The sequence below is a fragment of the Macaca thibetana genome, chromosome 15 (genome assembly GCF_024542745.1).
Source record: "Macaca thibetana thibetana isolate TM-01 chromosome 15, ASM2454274v1, whole genome shotgun sequence".
Classification (NCBI taxonomy): Eukaryota; Metazoa; Chordata; class Mammalia; order Primates; family Cercopithecidae; genus Macaca; species Macaca thibetana.
In genome coordinates this window covers 56,968,562-56,984,303 of record NC_065592.1, presented here as the reverse complement: position 1 = coordinate 56,984,303, position 15,742 = coordinate 56,968,562, and the positions used below count along the sequence as shown (strand labels likewise).

At 37.9% G+C, this 15,742-nt stretch overlaps 1 protein-coding gene across 14 annotated transcripts in view; it reads right to left on the bottom strand.

Annotated features, from left to right (window-relative positions):
- Positions 1 to 397: 397 nt before the first annotated feature.
- ELAVL2 (ELAV like RNA binding protein 2) overlaps positions 398 to 15,742 on the bottom strand; it is a 161,579-nt gene continuing 146,234 nt past the window's right edge. For 10 of the 14 annotated variants that reach the window (XM_050759571.1, XM_050759563.1, XM_050759562.1 and 7 more), the window contains 4 exons: positions 14,658 to 14,811; positions 11,019 to 11,244; positions 3,052 to 3,090; positions 398 to 2,493 (listed from right to left, as the gene is read on the bottom strand). In XM_050759571.1, the coding sequence (XP_050615528.1) occupies positions 2,163 to 2,493; positions 3,052 to 3,090; positions 11,019 to 11,244; positions 14,658 to 14,811 (750 nt within the window). In that variant the 3' untranslated portion in view covers positions 398 to 2,162. The remainder of the gene's footprint in view (positions 2,494 to 3,051; positions 3,091 to 11,018; positions 11,245 to 14,657; positions 14,812 to 15,742) is intronic. The other 4 variants (XM_050759566.1, XM_050759568.1, XM_050759569.1 and 1 more) reach the window with 3 other exon arrangements.

Sequence of the window (15,742 nt, the reverse complement as noted above, 5' to 3'; positions counted from 1 at the left end):
GAAGCTGAGTAAGCTACTTTCCTTCTATTTGGTTTTTAACTCATACAAATGTGTAAGGGTGATTATTTGTGCAAAAAGCTGAAGGTAGAATCCCAGCCATAAAATGGTGTTGATATCCAATTTCCCAAACTTTACAACTAGCAGATGAAAGTATGTTCTCCTGTGAGAATTACTCATTTAGTAATATTTGAAAACTAATCAGAAGGTGTCATTCAGTCCAAAAATTTTTTGCGTGTTCTACTTCAAATAACTTGCCTTTTGGAATTCTTAAGAGGTAACACTGCTTTCCACTGAAACTCTGAGGGAACTTCTTTTAACTCAAGAGGGCAAGTCTGCGTATTAGACTGAGCACAGGTGCGCCCGAATTGTGTATAAAGACCTACTCACCACACTGTTCTTTCCCTTCAACTTTGTTTATTGATGTACTGAACATGAAAAAGTACAAAGAATCCAAACACAAAAGAAAACATGTACAGCCTCTTAAATACTCAACAGAATATATTTTCTATTCCAACAGATGTGAATTAAGTCATACTGTACAACTTCAAATAAATACCAGCCTTACATTTTAAATTTATGATTTTTGTATGAAAAATGTAAGGAAATTTGTTCAAAACCTATGGTTATACTCATTTTTTTATACCACAAACATATTTATAAACGAAAATGTAGCATCACCATAAACAGCTGAAGCTAGACTATCTACAGACGAAATTAGCAACAAATCTGATGCACTGTAAATTCAAGTCCTCAGGACAACAAAAGTGATTAAGCAAGACCTCAAGTAACAATGTTAATGCCATTTACAAAGGAAAAAACTGATACAAAAACATTCAAAACCTGAACATCACTTGGCATGTAAGGGAAAAAAAATTAAATTAGCTGAAAGGTTCATAAACACAAGGTCTTATTTACATTACACAAAGCTCAGGTGTTAGCCTTGAACGTAACTTTCAAAATACCTTCAAATATATCCAACTCAGATCACTTTTGCTGATTTGCTGCAGTACAAATCATGTGCAACGTCTTTTTTCCTTAAGACAAAACAATTCTTCAAACAATACTGCAAGTACATCACTAAACACCATGAGCTCTATCTGAAGGGATTTCTTTAGGAAGAACAGATTTTTCCCCCATCTCTCGGTAATTTAAATTTCTTGCCTGCTCTTATATATTCTTTTGTAAATTTTTTTTATTTGTTTCAAAATCACAAATCAATGTGAGCCACCTATCATAATAACCAGGATGATCAGACGCTCCACTGGTGATTACAAAAATGAAACCAGCAGTGTTTCCCCCAATGATTCTACTCCTTTCATACAAAGATCTCAAAAGTATTTTCTACACCATAAATCTTTCTAAATTTTTCAACCGCTGCAAATTTCCTGGTAAATTTTAAAAGCTCACTAGGTGTCATATGAAGAGATTTCTCAAAGTATTCAAGTCAAAATATTTGTTCCAGGACCAGTAAAAAGTTTCTCCAAATTTTCTTTTTTATAAAAATAGATGCTTTTTTTAAACCCACATCAAAGAGGCTCTTATCTCTTTGGCAAGGTACTGCTTTACGAAAAGTTCTCCAGTATTCTTACAATAAGCGTTTATAATGTAGCCCCCCCTTCCCCAACCCAAATCATAATTACAAAATAAATACTGTTTTAAACTTCATAAATAAAAATGTAAACTTCAAAATACTTTTCTTAAACAGACATAACAGCAATGCTTTAAATGTAAACCAAACACAAAGCTAATCAGAAAACGGAAAAAAAGGGGGGAAAAAAAAGACACAACCAACTGAAGAATTACAACACAAAGCCTCAATATTTACTCACAGGTTCAAGGCAGTTATGTAAAAAGAAAAGAAATGTCTTCCCTTAGCTGAAACACTTTAAAAGGTCCACCTTCTTCAAAGAAGGCAATAGAATGCAATGTGACAGGTAAAAACCCTGTACCTCTTGTCCATATTCAAACATAAAAGATATTTAAGAAGTTTTAATTCAAATACTAGCAATAAAAAATCTCACATATTTCTTAGGATGCTAAGTAGTCGTTTTATCCCCATCTCAACACTGACTTACAAAGACATTTACTAATGTATAAAGTTTCTCTTAACTTGCCTTTGTTGTATAGTTTTCATATATAAATGGACTGAGGACAAGAGCTCATTAGGCTTTGTGCGTTTTGTTTGTCTTAAAGGAGACCTGCAGTACTCTGTCTCCCAGACGGTATCCATTGAGGCTAGCTATCGCCATGGCAGCCTCATCATAGTTTGTCATAGTCACAAATCCAAAACCTTTGCATTTATTGGTGTTAAAGTCACGGATGACCTTCACGTTGGTGACAGCTCCAAAAGGCCCAAACATTTGCCACAGGATACTCTCATCTGCATCAGGAGCCAGGTTGTACACAAATATACACCACCCTGTTCCAGGGTGCCCAGGGATATTAATTCCAGCCAAACTGGTCATTCCGTCAATGGTCATTGGAGAAAACCTACTAAACAGAATAGGAAACACACACATACACACAAAAAATGAAAACAGAGGTTGGTTATAGCAATGAACTTATACTTTTTCCATCCCCAATAATTTTAGTAATTCTCCTCCCCCAACAAATACATAAACCACTTGATGTTTTGACCAAGGTCTGTGTGTGGCTTTGCAGTGACATGCTAGACTACTGAGATATTAATAAGTTATAAAATGACCATTATTCACCATACTAAATATCATCCACAATAGCAAAGAAATATATTTAGAACTGGCTTCATGAATTAAGCAGGATTGGCAGGGGAAGGGATCAACACATATGTAAACATGCTATAACGTCATAACGCAATACGAAATAAATGATGGGTTTTTAAGACCAGGTGGCATCCAGTGGTATAAAAATTTCTTGAGTCAATTGTGTTTCCAAGAGCAGCTTTTCATTAGGTTGCACATGCAAAATAAAACCCAACAAAAACTTATGAGGGGTGTGAATAGCACTCCCAAAATCAAAGAAACCAATCAACTGTGGAAAGGGATTATGAGTATCATGAACCTCTATCATTACCTCTTTACTCCATAAGCCATATTGAGCAGATTGTCCAACCTGCAAAACACACATTTAGCAAACTTCAGTTTTTAATTTTTCCCCTTGATGTTCAAGAAAGCTGGGCTCATTACTGCCATCTTCCGAGGGGATATTTGTACACTGATTACATGTGAAGTCTCAGAATGCTGGGTCTTTTTACATTCTTAAGCTAATGGGCACCAACTGCCACAGGACAGTTCTTCCAGTGAACGGTTTCTCTCTACAAGGGTCAGTACATGGGACACAGTAACGGTCATCTTAGGATACCTTTCAGAGAGGAAGTGCAAAAGCTCTGGGATAGTTAACTTTAGGGTTCTCATCAGGTAGGTTCAAAGTGATCAATGGACAGCTACATGTACTTTATACGACTTTTGATTTTCAAAACTCCTTTGGTCCCTGCAGATACCTAAGGCACACAGGGTTTAAGTGGCTTGCTCAAGACCACAGGGCTAGTAAATTATGGCATTGATATTCAAACTCTGCAGGTTATAGAATTCCGTAAGTTTCCCTTTCATTTCCCAACTTTGAAGGACTTTCATCTCTTAGAATCAAGGAGGTATAATTACAGGTAGAAAAAAGCCTTATAGACAATCCGAGCTAACCCTCCCCATTTCTGAAATGTGCTCAGCTGAGGTCTAGAGAAGGAAAAAAGAAAAACCCACCACTCTTATGTGCAACAAAGCCAGGAGTTCAGATCCTGATCTGGATGCTGTATTCAAATTATGCTACAGAAAGTGTCGTCCGACTCAAGTTTTCAAAAGCCAGGTAGGAAACAAAATAAGCCAACCTGAGCCTCACTTAAAAATGTTTAAAGAAAGTAAATGGGGGGGATTGGGGGTGTCATTACTCTTTAAAACCTTCTACCTTTTTCTTATATCAAAAATTAGTTTTACAGCATTTGCTGCTTCTTTATCAGTTTCAAAACATCACTCTAATGTCCCAAAATTTCCACAATGCTTACCAATTAATTACGTGTTTTGAGGAGGTAGGCATAACTTAATACAATACATAGCCCACAACCACTCTCAACTGCTACAATGTTCAACACTCTCCAAAGACATCCCAGGGTTGTCCCTCCAGGACTGGGGATGGTGGGGAGAATTTTTTCTTTAACACCTGTGAAAGCTAAGTTTGAAAAAAGTCTCAACCTTATTGCCTAACCTGTGGCATCAAGTCATGCTAAAGTACACATGCAAAAGTAACTCCTTTTAGTTTTGTAAAAGCCAAAACACATCTCATCTGGTCTTTCAGAATGGGGAAAAATATAGTCTCCCCACATCCCTGCCCTCAATCTCCACTGAAAATTTTGTTTTGTAAAGATGAAAGGAACTGAGCTTATGCAAAGTGTAAGGAAACAGAACAGACCACAATGACAAAAGATCTTTGTGTGTGTGTGTGTGTCTGTGTGTGCCTTGACTTACCACCCTTTCATTGCACTACTGAGCACAAGCCAGGGTCACTGATAGTTTATAATAAATATATGATGACCAAAAAAAGACAATGAGGTTACCAAAAATATTGTCAACTTAGTCCAGAATGAAAACTACTAAGAGGATTGGTTGGATGACCTTGTTTGCACATAAGTAAAAAGAGTATATATGTGGGGTTTTATTTTTTGCAGAGATGAGTATAGTCAAAGATGCCATGCCTTTATAGTCAAGAATAAGGGTCACCAATACCAGCAATAAAGACAAACACATTATTAGCATCACCAATCATAAAGTAACAACACAGTTTTATCAAATTGCTGGAATGATCAATACAGAATGCACTTGGCATATGGTACCTATAGAACAGAACAGCATATTGAGGTCTCCAACCAAAGTGCTAGAGGGCCAGAATGCAGAGGCACCTTATCAATTCACTCAAAAGTTACACCATCTATGCCCATTAATTGCATCCAGCTAGGGACAGGTCACGCTTTGCTACCACCCACTCAGGACACCAAGCACATGCCCAGAGACAGAATTTCCTAAATGAGTTTTCAGAATTTTCAAACAGGGTAGAAATCAAACTTGCCCCTGAAATGAATTACAGTCAGGCATCGTTTAACAATGGGGATATGTTCTGAAAATGTGTCACTGGGTGATCTCGTTGTTGTACGATCAGAGAATGTACGTATACAAACCTAGATGGTATAGACTACCACACGCCTAGCTATATGGTATAGGCTATGGCTCGTAGGCTACAAACCTGGATAACATGTTATTGTACTGAATACTGTAGGTAATTCTAACACAATGCTAAATATTGTGTATTTAACCATATCTAAACACAAAAAAGGTAATGCATTGCACAATGTTAGGATGACTATGATATCACTAGGCAATAGGAATGTTTTGCAGTCTACTATATTATGGGACCATGGTCATACATGTGATTGACTGAAACGTTGTTATGTGATGCCTGACTGCACACGCAATGAGGGAGAAACATTTCGTTTTCCATCCTCCATTTCCCCCACTTCCATCTCTGGCATTTCCAGACAGGAAGGCTGGAATTTTTATAACAGGATCTCTGAGGACCCTCCAAATTATGATAGGGCATCTTATTTACCCTATCTGTGAAGTCTTACATGATACCATGATCTTCACTGATTTCTTCACTTCTCTCTCATTTTAGAAAAAAAAATGGTCCTTGGAATTAAGCCAAGTTATCTACTCTAACATTTCTTTTCCTCCCACCACCAACGAGTGTAGGGAGAAGCACGGAACCTAGAAAACAGGGCCCAGGCACTGCTGAAACGCCCCTGCCAGTATGCAGCTGGGCCCAGAAGTGTTTCCTAGCTTTCTCAGTGCCACACATTCATGTTTCCCATGGGAGCTCAGAAAAGGCAGCGGGTGCTCCACATGGACACCATTCACTCCAAATCTAGTAGCACTGGGCAAACTGTAACGCAGGCAGCTGTAAGAGAAAATGGTGCAGCAACTAAGACTACTACAAGCCCCTAGAAATATGTCTTTGCTGGGTCTGTCCACTGCTCAAGGACATCTTTTATTTATGGTCATTTATAAATGGAAGTCAATTTTTAAATGGAGAACAAGCTAGCTGCCTCCAGAGTTATCTCACAGAGGGGTGTGGATGATAATGTACTACATCATGGAAGGTTAATATTAAAGTATCCATTACATATATATTTAAAAAATAATATAAAATAAATATGTATTTAAAATAAAATATTTTTACTTATATTTAATAGATGCACTGAACCCAGTAACCCTCTCAGTCCTGTGTATCACCTGCCTCCCTGGTGGAAGACTGAGCAATCATCGAAGGGGAGAGGTGGCCAGTGGCACTCTCCTCTGCTCTTTAGCCCGAACAAAATCCATTTTACAAGTAACACAGTAAGCAGATACGGAGGATTAGTCTGGATGACCTGCTTTAATTAAAATAACCTTCATTTAAAGAAAAAGTAACTTAAAAAAAGATCACTACAAATAAAAATCAGAGTAAAGAATGGTACCAGTAAGGGAAATACAAGTAAATAAGAAAAGGGAGAGACGATTATTTCTCCTACTCTTAGTACAAGCTACATTATGAGGTTAGACACAAGATAATCCAACATGAATCACATGAAGTCAGATGAGAAATCTGAAATGATTTTATGGATCTTGCTTTAAAAGATATTATTACTATTTTTTTTTTTTTTGAGACGGAGTCTCGCTCTGTCGCCCAGGCTGGAGTGCAGTGGCCGGATCTCAGCTCACTGCAAGCTCCGCCTCCCGGGTTCACGCCATTCTCCGGCCTCAGCCTCCTGAGTAGCTGGGACTACAGGCGCCCGCCACCTCGCCCGGCTAGTTTTTTGTATTTCTTAATAGAGACGGGGTTTCACCGTGTTAGCCAGGATGGTTTCGATCTCCTGACCTCGTGATCCGCCCGTCTCAGCCTCCCAAAGTGCTGGGATTACAGGCTTGAGCCACCGCGCCCGGCCTTAAAAGATATTTACTAAGATATTAGGTACATGGAAAATGAAGCCAAGCAGTATAGTAATGAGCAAGATATTTAATATATTTGTCCGTCTTTATCCTTTTTTATGTTTGATTAGAGTTTACAATTTAATGAATAGCACAAGTCCATGTACATATGTAGTTTATGAAAAAGGCACATAGGAGAGATATGTGTACAAACATTTTTCTATCAACTGGAACACAGCTCCAATTATAACTTGTCAAAATTTTGAACAGAACCATGTATCAGGTAGATCATTCCTATTTTAAAGCTCTGTGTTTATAAGTAGAAAATAAAGTACCTGCCTAGTTTCTAAAAAATTTAGCTGAGGGACTATGGGAAGGCCTACATGTAAGTAAGGGGAAATGTGAACCCAATTAAAGTCAGAAATAAAAATATGAAGTTATTGATGGGTAAGAAAATACACTCGGAATCCCACAAATAACGATTATCAAACTCTCTCCAAAGTACCAACCAGGAACTTCTTGGAAATTATCCACAACAAGACCATCTTCTTAGTGCCTTACTGCCTTATTCAATTAGATGGTATCATCTGTCCTCTAAGAAACGGGAAAATTATTCAAGGGAATTGATACCACTTTCTTCCAAAAGGAAACTGTGATAATGCAACCAGCACATGCCTTAAAGGCAACTCAAGTGCTGATTTAAAAGGCTTTTTAAAAATTGCATAAAGGCTCATAGAAGCAGGCACACAGGCCATTAGACTAGGTCATATTCAATAAAATTAAAGCGCTCCACAAAAAAAGAACATGAAAAAAATTGGCCTAAAGTGTAATTCTGATATCATGTCCCAAGAATATACTTAAGGGGCTTGAATTACACCATCCATCCAAATAAATAAGGCTTGTCCTATTTTGAAAGCTGCAGTCAATTAAACAAGCATATTAGACCAGCAGTGCTCATATTACAATAATTCTCTAATCATTCATACGGGTTGACTAAGCCATAAACCTCACAAACCCACCTTTAAACTTAACCCTTATTACACGGATTTTTAAGTTTTTTGACCTTAAAAGATATGGCTCATACTTTATGATTATTAAAAGTATTCTTGACTATAATACATATAACTTATATTCCTCAATCCCTCTCAACTCCCAAGGTACTATTACAACATAAAAAATACAGTGAGAAATTTTCTACATGTCTGCTGAAAGGTGACAAACTCAAGGCAAGAGCAATAAAACACAAATATCAGGGACAAAATATCTGTGCAATGGTTTAGACTCGAACTATAGAAAACAGCAAAATATCAACAAAAGCAGCAAACCCTTAATTCAAGTGTCTTTATGAGGTGAAAGAAGCGGGAGTGGGGCGGAAACCAAGATGATGACAGCCAAGTTCAATACACCGTATTAAAGAGAAGCACCAAACATCAGGTTAAACCTGAATTCTAATTTCTTCCAACACACCAAATCTAGATCAAACACTATCTCTGAGCACACTAACTCATTCATATTGTATTATCTGGACAGGGATCGTGGGAGGAATGAGAAATGGGGTGAACGGGACAACAGTTAAAAATCTGAAGAGAGAGTAAGAATTTCTCCCATTTTCTGAAACCAAGTTTCCCTTACAACTGACAATCTCTTATTCTTGTCTTCCAAAATGTCTTTCTATAGGAGTCAAAGAAAGAGAATTTTCAAGTTAATGATAACATATGGTACTAAAAGACAAAAACACAGAATGGGCCAGAAAAAGATAATTAAATTTGACCATCAGAACATCCTGTAAAGCTTTACCCAACCAAAAATAAAAAGCACAGAGCCTACAGGGATGGAGGCTAGGTAAACCTAAGGGCTGACACCCATCAACAACCTAGCACCTGAGTCACCTACAAGCCTTGTCATTTCAATAATCAGGCACTCCCCAAATCCTGTCTTCTCAGTCCTCCTGCTCAATCTTCCTAAGAACTCAATCTTGATTTCAAGAACATTGTTTCTTAATAACCATTAAACAAAACTATTGCTTCAATCAGGAAAAAAATAACTAATATAGCTTTCTACTAACAGCAAACATTTTGTAACTTCACAATGTTAAAAATCAACCAACACATTTTGAAGAACTTTCCTCTATCTAAACTCGAGATCATTTTCAAGGCCCCAAAGAGCTCTGAAATTAACTGGACAAGCTGCCTAGGAAATAACCTGTAAAATTCCTTCAGGCTTGTTTGTTCTACATTTGCATTTTAAAAAGTATATTTACACATATATTATTCACTTAAGATGTCACAGAGGAAACCTATGTGCAGAGCTGAAAAAGGGCTTTCTGTGTGAGACTTCTTTCTCCACAAAGGCAAGCATCAAGCAGCCCTACGCATCTCTCACTCTAGACTGATCACCAACAACCATGGGAAGTCAAAGGTGGCAAAGGTTTTTTTTTTTTTTTTTTAATTTTAAATCAATGCCTTTTCCTCACAGCAGAGCATGAAGTACAAGGCTCGATCCACTGGCAACCTAATAACCCAGAGTTCAGATGTAGCCTTTTGACAGTACCACCTCTTCTCCCACAGCAAAGGCCAACTTAAGTTGAAATTTAATGTGGCATTTATAACAAATTTCCTTCTCATATCTCAAGCAACATAATTTAGTATTTTTTAAAAGGAGCTACTTTGACTGATTTTATCTCCACTCTTTTCAGCACTGTAAATATTCCAATAAAAAAAATAAATGCATAGATTTAATCTAGAAAACATAACTCCTTGATCTTATTAGGTTGTATTTGTGATTTTATTTTTGGTAATTAACTATTCCGTCCCAGGAATTAAATAAAATTGATACGCACTTGGAAATAATCTTTAAAAATCAGTGTGGGGTTAGATAGCATTCTGGGTGTAGTATACCATATGGCCAAAAAGGATATTTAAAAATGTCCTGGAAAATAAAAACTGCATGACTTGCTTATGAAACCAAAAACTCTCTGCTCTGCTTAACTTCTTAAAGTCATTGTTCTTCTCACATGCAGATTAGAGATTTTTTCAATGACTCCTGGTTTGTTATTCCGGGATCAGAATAAAACTTAAAAAGTTAGACTATTTATGCCTGTCAATGAGATAGAGTGTCTTCTTTGGGCTAAAGCCATGGTCATTCTATGGACTATAGAGAGGTCAGTAAATTACAACCGACAGGCCAAATGGCGACTGCCTGTCACCTGTTGGTGTATGGGCTATAAGCTAAGAATGGCTTTTACATTTTTAACAGGTTAAGAAAAAAACAAAAACAAAAACAAAAACAAAAAAACAAGACAGATGCAACAGTGACCATAACCCATAAAGTTAAATATTTACTATCTGGTACTTTACAGGGAAAGTTTGCCAACCTGTTTATGAACAATTTTAAAAAGGAAGACAGGAACTCATTTGTAGAAACTAAATGTAGTCACATAGGTTATATATCCTTAACTGTGCACATATTATAAAGTGAAGTAACAGAAACAGCTTGACCTAAAAACTGACACATGAGAATAAAATCTTTTAAGAAAAAAAAAAAAAAGAGGAAATCTGAAGCCCTGAAAACAATTAAGACGACCCCCTGGAAATCTACAGATTAGAATTTCTCAACCACAGCATTATTGATGCTTTGGGCCAGGTAACTTCTTGTTGTTGGGGCTATGTTGTACATTGTAGGAGCTTAGCAGCATCCCTGACCTCTACCATTAGATGCTAGTAGCACCCCACACAAGTTATGCCAACATGAATACCTCCAGACATTGCCAAATGTTCCCTGGGAGGCAAAATCACCCTTGGTTAAGAATCACTGCTGTAGGTTATTTCCTTTGGTCCCTACCTTCCAATATTAGCAAAAGACACTATTCCTCAAGTAGATTCTCTCTGTGCCCATGAAGAAGAAAAATTAATAATAAAAGCAGCAACACTGACAAAAGCAAACCAGAGATCCTGTCAATAAAAGTACTGGACAGTAAACCTGAGTATTCTCTTTCAGTTTAGTAGGTGGGCACAAGAACCAAACCAGACTTACCTAAAACGCTGTGCCTGCTGAGCTAGCGGTCCTGGATACCTTCTGTTTGGAGACTGGTACAGCTGGGAAAGGATGGCCTGATTGGTTTTTTGGCTTGGATTATTAGCAAACTTTACAGTGATTGGCTCCGTGGCACCGGGAGGTTTCTGGCCATTTAGGCCTTTGATAGCTTCTTCTGCCTCAATTCGCTTGTCAAATCGAATAAACCCTACACCCCTTGATATGCCTAAGGTAGATTTGAGTAAAGATTTGGAAAAGAGGGGACAGAAGGAGAAGGGAAGGAGAGAAGAAAGGACACATTAATTCTTCCTTCTAGAGAACATGTTTTCACCTACATATAACATTTGCCACAAAATCACACAAGGAAGAAACTTTCCCCTTAAGTTACTAGCCATTCAGTTTGGAATCACAATTTCGCATTTTCAGAAAAATTCATGTCACTTATATAATCTGAGTACCCATTATCATATGCATTCCAATAAACTAAGACAAGAAAGCACAAGCATGTCCATGTTTTCTCTCTCTCCCACCTCCCTCCTGTACACTCTTTTAATGTCAACAGTGTACTGGAGTTCCATTTTTCAAATTGTGCTATTGGACAAGCAGCTCAGAAATGAGGGACACAGTAGCTCCTGTCCTTGAAACAAGGAGAACAGAAAGAAGAATTTGCTAAAAATGCTACAAAGCTATGCTAAAAATACATACACTGTGGTAGAAAGACACTTCAGTTGAAATTTTAAATAATATATTCAGCTTAATAATATTGCACAGGATATAGGTCCTTTAGGGAAAAAAACGCCTGAGAGGCTCTTCCAGTTCTCTGAAGCTCTCTTGTGCTTCTAACTAGCTGTATTTTATTACAGAAATAATATTATATGGAGAAAAAGACCTAGATTTTAAAAATAAATAAATTTCTACAAGCAAAGCATCAAAGCTTTCTGACCTCAGCAGCATCACTCCTGACTACAGAAGATCACTCCCTGCCCCACATTCTCCCCAGTGTGAAAGACACAAATGGGAAAGAAGGAGAGCCAAGAACCTTTCCAGATTATGAAAAATTGTAGAGGGAAACCCAGCTCATTCCATTTAATTAGCGTGAACAGGCCAGTGGGGTGGCCACAGCTGGTCATCATGAGATAAGCAGTGGCAGGGAAATTTTTTTTGGCAAGTAAATGAGTACTAGCAGGACCGGATTAGACTAGTAGCAAGAAAGTACAGATGATTCAGAGTATGTCAGTGAAGAAAAAATAACAGGATTACTAAGAAAGGTATGCAGAGAAAAAGCACTGGACCATCATGCTTGGAGGAACTTAAAAAAAAAATGAAGGTCTACTTGCTTTAAAATTAATACTGTATAAGATCAATGACTTAGAACTTTCTAATGTAGATAAAGCTTTTTTTCCACATATGCATATCTAAGATAACCCCTATCACTTTACCTTTTCTATTTAAAGTGCATGCATTGCACATTATTACCACCTGATGGCTGAATAAGAAAATTGCAGGGCTTCATTTTTCATTTCAGGTAAATTGAGTAAGTTTACTTTGAAAGCCTTAGGTATGAAGAATAAATAGTGAAATGATAGCAAATATATCTTTTCACTTATCTACTAGCGCCCATTAAGAATTAATAACCCCTAGAACTTAGCTGTTCCATTAGAAAAGCATTAGATTAGCAAAAAAACAGCCTCTACACAACTTGAGTCACCTACACCAGTGGTCCTCCTACTTGAGCACACATAAGAACAACCTGTGGATCACCCTCAGAGATTTATTCAGTAGGTTCTGAATGAAGCTCAAGAATGCATTTTTAGCAGGGTTCCCGAAGACTGCTGATATGGCAGGTGTGGGACATACTTGAGAACCACTGATAAAACAAGCTAGGTCCACCTGTGATGGACTATCAGGTAAAAGGAGACGCACTTTGTGTCACAGGTGAAACCTACTCTCAATTCACAAGATCTCAGAACAAATGAAATAGAAAGCATGAATGAAATAAAATACATTTTTGTTGCTTTCAACAAATTCATCTGTATTTCTAGGCCTGGATTTCTATTTAACACCATTATTAGTCTATGTGATAATAACACAGGGTGGCAACGTATGAGTATTACGAATTAACTAACACATTTAAGGAGGCTGTATTTTACATATTCTCACTTGACTAAATATTCTCATGACAGCAAAATCTTTAGGCTATTCTCCCAGCATGCATATAGTGCTAGCTCTCTCAGAACTCTAAACGTGGTGCTTCCTATGAAGCCAATTAACAGCACAGAGGCAGGTAATATGGGCTCCTCTGATTACATTGAGATCAACTAAATGGATCTTCACTTGATTAATGAAAAATCTGGCTCGATTTTCTTCTGAAGTCATTTCTTTAAAAAAAATTAGACATTGTAATATACAACATGCCTCCAGGGTATTATCATTATGCGGGTCGAGAGAGAGAAACAAACAAATAGGAGAAAAGCTACCTTAAAAAAACAAAAACAACCTCACAAATCTTCATGTGTCTGCTTCAGTCTATGATACTACAGCTAATACTTCCCCCTCACGATGTTTCTCTATTTTTTTAACTGTTTCTACTTCCCCCTCACGATGTTTCTCTATTTTTTTTAACTGTTTCCTAAAGAACAAGTATTGCTTTTATTTTATTTTTTTCTTTATTTTTTGAGATGGAGTGTCACTCTTGTTGCCCAGGCTGGAGTGCAACGGCACGATCTCGGCTCACCGTGACCTCCGCCTCCTGGGTTCAAGTGATTTTCCTGCCTCAGCCTCCCGAGTAGTTGGGATTACAGGCAAGGCCACCACACCCAGCTAATTTTGTATTTTTAGTAGAGATGGGGTTTCTCCGTGTTGGTTAAGCTGGTCTTCAACTCCCAACCTCAGGTGATCTGCCCGCCTCGGCCTCCCCAAGTGCTGGGATTACAAGCATGAGCCACCGCGCCTGGCTAAGTATTGCTTTTATAATAGAAAACTATATCTGTATTTTATTTTTAAAATCCATAATCAAATCTACATTGCTAGCTTTAACTAAAAGATCTGGCAGAACAGCTCCCTTACATTCAAAAGTTTTAATGAACATTTTAGTCTTCCCATTTCAGTTGGGTTAACAGTGGTATCAGAAATAAAATAAATTTTTAACATTCAAAATTTCATACTCTTACATATGCCCATACAGCACAGCATGAATCTGGAAAACAGCCTGAACAGCAATTACCAGTGTGGATGTAGTGTAAGCCTCCCTTGGAGAACTAGCTGCATACTAGTGCATTAAACTTCGCTTTTTGACAAAAGTAAGGTTGTTTATTAGTACTTTATAAGCAGGATGAGGGCTTTTATCACACAGTGGCTTGGAAATGAAGATTATAGCATCTATAAATTTATTACAAGCCATGAAACAGGCTTCAAACCTGCACCTTCGGGGTGGGAATGACTCAAGCACGCTCACTATACGCCACAATCTATTTTTATCCATGCATATTTATGAACAATTACAGCAGAAAATTGCATTTTCTGGCCCACATATACCTTTGATATGTTCTAGAGGCAAGACTGCTACATGGAAAGACAGAATATTTCACAATCTGCTAGTCAGAGACAGGGAAAGACTGTCCAGAGTGGCTATCTACTTACCAGTGACCTGGTCGACAAGAATACGAGAAGTAATAATGCGTCCATATTGTGAAAAAAGCTGTTCCAACTCCTTCTGGGTCATTGTTTTTGGAAGTCCGCTGACATACAAATTTGCATCTCTGATAGAAGCTGAACTTGGGCGAGCATAGGAAACCTGGAAAAAGAAAATAAAATTAAATGTATATGCATGCTCACTCACCTCCCTTTAGAAACTCAAAAACTGCCTCAGTAACTTTCCCATAAAGAGCATAGAACACTGAAGTTCACGCAAGTCAGGTACGTGCTAAATGCTTTATTCTTTTCTGGGAAAATTCTAGACACATAGGTAGTAGTATTCCCATTCCCTCTCCCCTGGGTGGAGAGAGTATCTGTAATATGCTGGACTAGCCTACTGCGAGGGACAGAAATTTCACAATATACCCCATCCTCCAGATTATTACTAAAAATGGTCAATGGGTCTGGGATCAATTTGCTGAAGTATAGTGATATGATAACGACTGCCTGCTCATTTTAACACTTGTACCCACCTTTAATCCAATTTTAATTCACTAAAATTTAAAGTTCTTTAAACAGACCAGTGGTGCATATAGCATAGTACTATTCACGAAAATAGGTTGTCTTCTCTGGGGCCAAACCCCTAGAGCAGTGGTCCCCAATCTTTTTGGTACCAGGGACTGGTTTTGTGGAAGACAATTTTTCCATGGACCGTGGTGGCGGATGCATTAAATTCTCATAAAAAGCGCACAATCTAGATCCCTCGCATGTGCAGTTCAAAACAGGGTTTCTGCCCCGATGAGAATCCAGTGCTGCAGCTAATCGGACAGGAGTTGGAGCTAGGGCAGTAATGCTGGCTCACCTGCTGCTCACCTCTGGCTGTGTGGACCGGTTCCTAACAGGCCACGGACCAGTACCCGTCCACGGCCAGGGGCTGGGAACATCTGCCCTAGAATAGGGATTTAAGCCCAATCATTCTAAGCTTTAAGATTCCAGATTCATGGAGACATTTTTTGTTTTCTAGCTTCTCCTATCTGTGTGGGTGGTAGTGCTACATTTATAAAAAAAATTCACCCTTATCATTGTCCATA